Source organism: Protomyctophum parallelum (assembly GCF_964188405.1).
Source record: "Protomyctophum parallelum genome assembly, chromosome: 5".
In the NCBI taxonomy this organism is placed as follows: Eukaryota; Metazoa; Chordata; class Actinopteri; order Myctophiformes; family Myctophidae; genus Protomyctophum; species Protomyctophum parallelum.
The window spans coordinates 3,157,629-3,167,121 of record NC_139702.1 but is presented as its reverse complement, the minus strand read 5'-3'; the positions used below and the strand labels follow the sequence as shown (position 1 = coordinate 3,167,121).

The 9,493-nt window shown below is 50.6% G+C and overlaps 1 protein-coding gene across 1 annotated transcript in view; it reads right to left on the bottom strand.

Annotated features, from left to right (window-relative positions):
- Positions 1–9,493, bottom strand: part of LOC310859198 (uncharacterized protein) — a 70,122-nt gene that overhangs the window by 2,038 nt on the left and 58,591 nt on the right. Inside the window, exons 23-27 of the mRNA XM_083765599.1 lie at positions 9,000–9,281; positions 2,842–3,043; positions 2,185–2,700; positions 1,531–1,629; positions 501–622 (exon numbers count right to left, since the gene is read on the bottom strand). Of these exons, the coding sequence (XP_083621725.1) occupies positions 501–622; positions 1,531–1,629; positions 2,185–2,700; positions 2,842–3,043; positions 9,000–9,281 (1,221 nt within the window). The remainder of the gene's footprint in view (positions 1–500; positions 623–1,530; positions 1,630–2,184; positions 2,701–2,841; positions 3,044–8,999; positions 9,282–9,493) is intronic.

The following is a 9,493-nucleotide window of genomic DNA, read 5'->3' as shown; positions in this document are numbered from 1 at the left end:
GCAAACGTTGACCAAAATAAAAATTATATAATATAATTATATAGACTTACGGGTATATTACGGGTCCATTTGGTTTCATTTTACACCCTCAAGAGTTAAAGATCTAAGGGTAAGTTTGTTACCAACTCTCCATCATTTAGCTGGGGACCACCTGGCACCCCCTCAAGGACCACTGGTGGTCCCCGGACCATTAGTTGAGAACCACTGCTTTAGACCAGGGGTTCTCAACGCTTTTGGCTGGGGTCCCCCGGAAATGCTTTGGCAATGTCTTACCCACCTCGCCCACCCCCGACCGCTACAATAACCTTAATAATAGAGAAAATACATCCTATAAATAAATACTGAAAACAGATATAATAATTAGGGAAAGTTTATGCATGCACTGTGTGTACTATGTAATCTCTCAATTTCCATTTTTTCATGGGTGACTTTAGAAGAATGGCAACGGGACAGACATCTGCAATGCAACATCATCTTGTGCACAAAGCATCCAACTGTACCTGCCAGTTCTCATGGTGATTCTGGCTCTTGCAGTGGTTCAGCTCAGACTCCCGGCCTCCGGTGAAGAAGCGGTTGCACAGTTTACAGAAAAACCCTGTTTTGGGAACCAGGAACTCCATGCCTGCAGGGACAATATGAATGTATAGAACAATATCGAACATGAACGGAGAAAATCTACCTTTTTAATATACTAGACCTGTACGTGCCCATCGCAGCCAGCCACGGGCCTATTTGGGGACTTAATAATATACGTTGTCATAGCACCCGGTTTAACTGTCAGCCGGTGTCCCACATGGAGATCTGTGTCTGTGTGTGTGTGTGTGTGTGTGTGTGTGTGTGTGTGTGTGTGAAGACTGAGTCTGTAACTCGGGTACAATACAATGTATATTTCTTTCCCTTCTCCTTTGGGAAAAAATCCACAGTGTTAATTTTTTTTTAAAATATATTTTTTATCCCACGATTTTGTAACCCATTTTTCACCCCTGTGTCAATCATCTAATGTGATCCTGGGCTCTACACATCCTCCGCCAACCTGGGGAGAGCAACGGACTTAACTCATGCTTCCTTCATGCTTGAGTGTCCAAGTTGCTCCTTTACACCTGACAGGGGGGAGTTTCCCTGGTTGGACGTAGCGCGTGGAAGGAACACGTTATTCCAACCAGTTCCTTTCCCCTCCATCAGGCGCCCCGGCTGGCCAGGGGGAGGCAGTTTAGAGACCAGGATTACTGCATGTTTTTGTGAGGGTATCTACCCTAGGGGACACGGGGAGAACATGCAAACTCCACACAGAAAGGCCCTTTCGCCAACCCCGCCTTCGGGTATGGGCACTGATGACGCGGAGGAGGAAACACGCCGCCAGCACCCACAGCGCCCCGAGCGGGAATCGAACCCAGGACCTTCTAGCTGTGAGGCGACAGCACTACCAACTGTGCCACCGTGCCCTCCACAGTGTTAATTTAAACTAACTGAAATGGAGTGTACAAATGGACACTCTCAGAGTAACAGCTGATGGCATGGACCGTATCTCACCAACAGCACTGTTCAGGTCAACGGGAGGAGGCTTGTCTTGTGTCTTCTGTTTCTTCTGTATAGGTCCTTCCTCCTTCTCTCCAGGCATCCTGCGCTTCGCTGAAACAAAAAGAATGTTGGGAGTGTCCGGGATTACATAAAACTAAATATTATTGCACGGCAAATTGTGGTAAAGTCAACCAACTGCTTTAAGTTACAATCAAAACAGCTCACATGCCCTTTTGATGGGGGGTAACTACCTGTCAGAGGGGAGTGTTGGCTGGGAGGAGGAGTAGGACTAAGGCCCTATACCTCCTATCTGGGGGGGGGGGGGGGGGGGTACTACCTGTCAGTGGGGAGTGTTGGCTGGGAGGAGGAGGAGGACTAAGGCCCTATACCTCCTCTCTGGGGGGGGGGGGGTACTACATGTGTATACCTAAATATATCTAAATATTGAATCAAGCGACTTAAAAACTGGGGTGCACACAAAAGCCAGGGTAGACATTAAAATGACCCCAGAAGTGAAAATATCGCTTTATTATTATTTATTTTTTTAAACTGTAAAAACTTGCTTTTATGGATTAGTTTGTCATCCTCATATTTATAAGCACTTTCGGTCAATTCTTGTAGTTTTTAAATGTTCTATATAAATAGTGAGTTGATCATTCAACCTACCAGAGACGGAGGCTGCTTTCTTCTCTTTGACCCTTTGTCCTTGGTTCTCCGGCTCTACCAACTCCTCAGCCTGGCTGTGGCTGTCTGGACCTTGGTTCTCCTGCTCTCCTCCTGCTGTAGGCTCCACACCAGAGGAGCACACCTCCAAATGGGGGCTGGTGGAACCCTCAGGTGATCCTCCTGCTGTAGGCTCCACACCAGAGGAGCACACCTCCAAATGGGGGCTGGTGGAACCCTCAGGTGATCCTCCTGCTGTAGGCTCCACACCAGAGGAGCACACCTCCAAATGGGGGCTGGTGGAACCCTCAGGTGATCCTCCTGCTGTAGGCTCCACACCAGAGGAGCACACCTCCAAATGGGGGCTGGTGGAACCCTCAGGTGATCCTCCTGCTGTAGGCTCCACACCAGAGGAGCACACCTCCAAATGGGGGCTGGTGGAACCCTCAAGTGATCCGGCTGTCCCCGATGGAGCAGATGCAGCGAGGGAATCCTCTGCCAGGGTGGAGTCCATATTGGCTGTAGTTGAAGACATCAAAATGCATTAGGACTTTTCAGCTGATTTTTGTATTTCGGTATTAAACTACAGTAAAATTCCCAGTTTAAATAAACATATTAAAGCAGGTTGTATATGTGCTGGAACAGAGGGAGCAGTGCTACCTGCTACAGGCTGAGGCACTGGCACAGCTGTGTCCAGCTGGTCAGCGGCGCACATGGCCTGGGGGACAGGCGAGTGTGGGTGCTCAGTGGTGACGACCGGGCCCAACGCGGATTCCACACATGCAGGATTTTCAGAGGCGGTCGCAGCAGTTTCATAATTGTCTGGAGCAGCTGTTGCCAGGGTGACCGTCCCGGGTGAGCCCTAAGAGGTTTACAACAAGTACGCAGGGAAACAAGTTAAAAACTGTAAAAAATAAAATAAAAAGAATGGAAAACTAAAAACTTAGGACAAGATAATGTCCTCGTCCACCATGTTCACCATTCGTTAAGACACAGTGGTGTCAAGCTTGCTACTATGTAAATCCTTTGGCTTTTTGTTTGTTGTAGAGTGCAGCATGGAAAAAGTAGCAACAACTCACAGTATTCTGCCAAGCGGCAGTTGGTTTGTGAATTCCTTTTAAATCATTGAGTTCCAAGTGTTTCTCCTTAAAGGAGAATTCCATACTAAAAGGCTTTCTTACCTTTCTTTGTAGTTGTTACGTCCCCATCAAAGAGGTCCAGGTGTTATTTTGTGCAAAAGCTCCTTATTGGCTATTTCCCCTAACATAAGCCCTAAATGAATTGCATTGAATTGAATTGGATGTATGGGGTGTTGTGCTAATTTGCTTATTTCCATCGCTCAAAATTATATATATTTTGTATATATCCTCTCTTCATAATGTAAATAATAACCCAAGCGGCACACTTTACTACTTATTTCGATGGAAATAAGTGAATTAGCACAACACCCCATACATCCCATTCAATTCAATGCAATTCATTTAGGGTTTATCGTAGGGGAAATAGCAAATAAGGAGCTTTTGCACAAAATAACACCTGGACCTCTTTGATGGGGACGTAACAACTACAAAGAAAGGTAAGAAAGCCTTTTAGTATGGAATTCTCCTTTAATGACCCCTCTGTGTGAATGGGTACTACTACTTAAATCACTTTTTTGTTTTGCCATGGTATTTGTTCAAGAAATAGTCATTATTTGAGGTGTTGCAAATTTTTAATTTAATAATAATAATAAAATGCACAAATCTCAGAGTGCTACACGGTTAAAAAGCATGGCAAAACAAAAAAAACTGCATAAGCAACAATCAATATCATGGGACCGAGCTTGGCTAAACTGAAAGGGTCAAGTTAAGACTAGGTAAGATAAAGAATAATTAAGAGAATGAGTTGTTAAAGAGGTAGGTCTTGAGGCGACAAAACCTAAATCCAAACTTTGATTATGCTGTACTCGACTCGTTAAGACCTTAGATGACCACCATGATCCCAGCAGCCCACATCGACCAGCTGGGTGGACATTCAGACCACTGAGAAATAACGCACACACCACCACATTGACCCGAGGCCCAGTCTACACAGCACCACATTGACCCGAGGCCCAGTCTACACACCACCACACTGACCTAAGGCCCAGTCTACACACCACCACATTGACCTGAGGCCCAGTCTACACACCACCACATTGACCTGAGGCCCAGTCTACACACCACCACATTGACCTGAGGCCCAGTCTACACACCACCACATTGACCTGAGGCCCAGTCTACACACCACCACATTGACCTGAGGCCCAGTCTACACAGCACCACATTGACCTGAGGCCCAGTCTACACACCACCACATTGACCTGAGGCCCAGTCTACACACCACCACACTGACCTGAGGCCCAGTCTACACACCACCACACTGACCTGAGGCCCAGTCTACACAGCACCACATTGACCTGAGGCCCAGTCTACACACCACCACATTGACCTGAGGCCCAGTCTACACACCACCACACTGACCTGAGGCCCAGTCTACACACCACCACACTGACCTGAGGCCCAGTCTACACACCACCACACTGACCTGAGGCCCAGTCTACACACCACCACATTGACCTGAGGCCCAGTCTACACACCACCACATTGACCTGAGGCCCAGTCTACACACCCCCACACTGACCTGAGGCCCAGTCTACACACCCCCACACTGACCTGAGGCCCAGTCTACACAGCACCACATTGACCTGACTGAGGCCCAGTCTACACACCACCACACTGACCTGAGGCCCAGTCTACACAGCACCACACTGACCTGAGGCCCAGTCTACACACCACCACATTGACCTGAGGCCCAGTCTACACACCACCACATTGACCTGAGTGAGGCCCAGTCTACACACCACCACATTGACCTGAGGCCCAGTCTACACAGCACCACATTGACCTGAGGCCCAGTCTACACAGCACCACATTGACCTGAGGCCCAGTCTACACAGCACCACATTGACCTGAGGCCAGTCTACACACCCCCACATTGACCTGAGGCCCAGTCTACACAGCACCACACTGACCTGAGGCCCAGTCTACACACCACCACACTGACCTGAGGCCCAGTCTACACAGCACCACACTGACCTGACTGAGGCCCAGTCTACACACCACCACATTGACCTGAGGCCCAGTCTACACACCACCACATTGACCTGAGGCCCAGTCTACACACCACCACATTGACCTGAGGCCCAGTCTACACAGCACCACATTGACCTGAGGCCCAGTCTACACACCACCACATTGACCTGAGGCCCAGTCTACACAGCACCACACTGACCTGACTGAGGCCCAGTCTACACACCACCACATTGACCTGAGGCCCAGTCTACACAACACCACATTGACCTGAGGCCCAGTCTACACAGCACCACACTGACCTGACTGAGGCCCAGTCTACACACCACCACATTGACCTGAGGCCCAGTCTACACACCACCACACTGACCTGAGGCCCAGTCTACACAGCACCACATTGACCTGAGGCCCAGTCTACACAGCACCACATTGACCTGAGGCCCAGTCTACACAGCACCACATTGACCTGAGGCCCAGTCACCACCACATTGACCTGAGGCCCAGTCTACACAGCACCACATTGACCTGAGGCCCAGTCTACACAGCACCACATTGACCTGAGTGAGGCCCAGTCTACACACCACCACATTGACCTGAGGCCCAGTCTACACAACACCACATTGACCTGAGGCCCAGTCTACACACCACCACATTGACCTGAGGCCCAGTCTACACACCACCACATTGACCTGAGGCCCAGTCTACACAGCACCACATTGACCTGAGGCCCAGTCTACACACCACATTGACCTGAGGCCCAGTCTACACACCACCACATTGACCTGAGGCCCAGTCTACACAGCACCACATTGACCTGAGGCCCACTCTACACACCACCACATTGACCTGAGGCCCAGTCTACACACCACCACATTGACCTGAGGCCCAGTCTACACACCACCACACTGACCTGAGGCCCACTCTACACACCACCACATTGACCTGAGGCCCAGTCTACACAGCACCACATTGACCTGAGGCCCAGTCTACACAGCACCACATTGACCTGAGGCCCAGTCTACACACCACCACATTGACCTGAGGCCCAGTCTACACACCACCACACTGACCTGAGGCCCACTCTACACACCACCACATTGACCTGAGGCCCAGTCTACACACCACCACATTGACCTGAGGCCCAGTCTACACACCACCACACTGACCTGAGGCCCAGTCTACACACCACCACATTGACCTGAGGCCCAGTCTACACACCACCACACTGACCTGAGGCCCACTCTACACACCACCACATTGACCTGAGTCCCAGTCTACACAGCACCACATTGACCTGAGGCCCAGTCTACACAGCACCACATTGACCTGAGGCCCAGTCTACACACCACCACATTGACCTGAGGCCCAGTCTACACAGCACTACATTGACCTAAGGCCCAGTCTACACAGCACCACATTGACCTGAGGCCCAGTCTACACACCACCACATTGACCCGAGGCCCAGTCTACACACCACCACATTGACCTGAGGCCCAGTCTACACACCACCACATTGACCTGAGGCCCAGTCTACACAGCACCACATTGACCCGAGGCCCAGTCTACACACCACCACATTGACCTGAGGCCCAGTCTACACACCACCACACTGACCTGAGGCCCAGTCTACACAGCACCACATTGACCTGAGGCCCAGTCTACACACCACCACATTGACCTGAGGCCCAGTCTACACACCACCACATTGACCTGAGGCCCAGTCTACACACCACCACATTGACCTGAGGCCCAGTCTACACAGCACCACATTGACCTGAGGCCCAGTCTACACACCACCACACTGACCTGAGGCCCAGTCTACACAGCACCACATTGACCTGAGGCCCAGTCTACACACCCCCACATTGACCTGAGGCCCAGTCTACACACCACCACATTGACCTGAGGCCCAGTCTACACACCCCCACATTGACCTGAGGCCCAGTCTACACAGCACCACACTGACCTGAGGCCCAGTCTACACAGCACCACATTGACCTGAGGCCCAGTCTACACAGCACCACATTGACCTGAGGCCCAGTCTACACACCACCACACTGACCTGAGGCCCAGTCTACACACCCCCACATTGACCTGAGGCCCAGTCTACACACCACCACATTGACCTGAGGCCCAGTCTACACACCACCACATTGACCTGAGGCCCAGTCTACACAGCACCACACTGACCTGAGGCCCAGTCTACACACCACCACATTGACCTGAGGCCCAGTCTACACACCACCACATTGACCTGAGGCCCAGTCTACACACCACCACATTGACCTGAGGCCCAGTCTACACACCACCACATTGACCTGAGGCCCAGTCTACACAGCACCACATTGACCTGAGGCCCAGTCTACTCTACACAGCACCACACTGACCTGAGGCCCAGTCTACACACCACCACACTGACCTGAGGCCCAGTCTACACATTGACCTGAGGCCCAGTCTACACATTGACCTGAGGCCCAGTCTACACAGCACCACATTGACCTGAGGCCCAGTCTACTCTACACAGCACCACACTGACCTGAGGCCCAGTCTACACACCACCACATTGACCTGAGGCCCAGTCTACACAGCACCACACTGACCTGAGGCCCAGTCTACACAGCACCACATTGACCTGAGACCCAGTCTACACACCACCACATTGACCTGCTGAGGCCCAGTCTACACAGCACCACATTGACCTGAGGCCCAGTCTACACACCACCACATTGACCTGAGACCCAGTCTACACACCACCACACTGACCTGAGGCCCAGTCTACCCACCACCACACTGACCTGACTGAGGCCCAGTCTACACACCACCACATTGACCTGAGACCCAGTCTACACACCACCACATTGACCCAAGGCCCAGTCTACACACCACCACATTGACCTGAGACCCAGTCTACTACACACCACCACATTGACCTGAGGCCCAGTCTACACACCACCACATTGACCTGAGGCCCAGTCTACACACCACCACATTGACCTGAGGCCCAGTCTACACGCCACCACATTGACCTGAGGCCCAGTCTACACACCACCACATTGACCTGACTGAGGCCCAGTCTACACACCACCACATTGACCTGAGGCCCAGTCTACACACCACCACATTGACCTGAGGCCCAGTCTACACACCACCACATTGACCTGAGGCCCAGTCTACACACCACCACATTGACCTGAGGCCCAGTCTACACACCACCACATTGACCTGAGGCCCAGTCTACACAGCACCACATTGACCTGAGGCCCAGTCTACACACCACCACACTGACCTGAGGCCCAGTCTACAAATGGCTTGAATTAGTAGCTCTCACACTTTTTTCAAGCAGCAAGCTCGCAGCACCGCACAAAGTGAGGCACAGTAAGCTTGTGTAATTGCAATTTTTTAACAAAAGCTAAAAGACACCCGGTTTTAATGGGTTAATTTACTCTTCCAATGATTTCAACCGTAGCCCAAAAAAGGCGAGGAAATGTGGGCCACTGTTTGTTTCCCAAACAATGACATTTTGAAGTAAAGATCCCTTCTTTTTTCATCACATTGTTTTTGGTTTAATTATTATTTCAAAAGATTACAAAAATAATAACAAAGCTGAATTGATAAATGTTCACAAAACATGCAAAAAAAAAAGCAAAAGGAAAAGGAAAAAGCAGCGGGGTTGAAAAGTTAGCGGAAGCTAATCACAAATGGAATTACTTGCGGTGTGTCTTCAGACTCCGACTCGCGTTGTTCTTCTGTGCTCGTCTCCTCCGCCGCCACCGAAGTATCCATGGCAACGACAGCGGGCGGAGGAGGGGGGGAACCGGAGAGGTCGCACACGTCTCCCGTCGTCTCCTCTACCATTGCTGTGGTATCCATGGCAACGACAGCGGGCGGAGGAGGAGCGGTGATGTCGTGGACGTCTCCCACCTCGTCCACCGTCACAAAGTCGGTCATGTCAAACTGGAAGCCTTGGAACGGGTCCTCCTCTGACTCCACCTGAGGATAATGCAACAGCAGTGTGCCGTTTGACAGCACATTTTCATTTAGTTTTAGTCACATTTAGAAAATAATCAAAATCCTGAAAAATGGAGGTAGCTAGTTTCTGCCGGACAGCGGCTTATATACCAAGTTAAGACATGTTTTAACAAAGCTTTAGCAGTAGAAAAGTAGAAATGCAAAATGATGTCCAAAGTGATTTAGGCAGACTT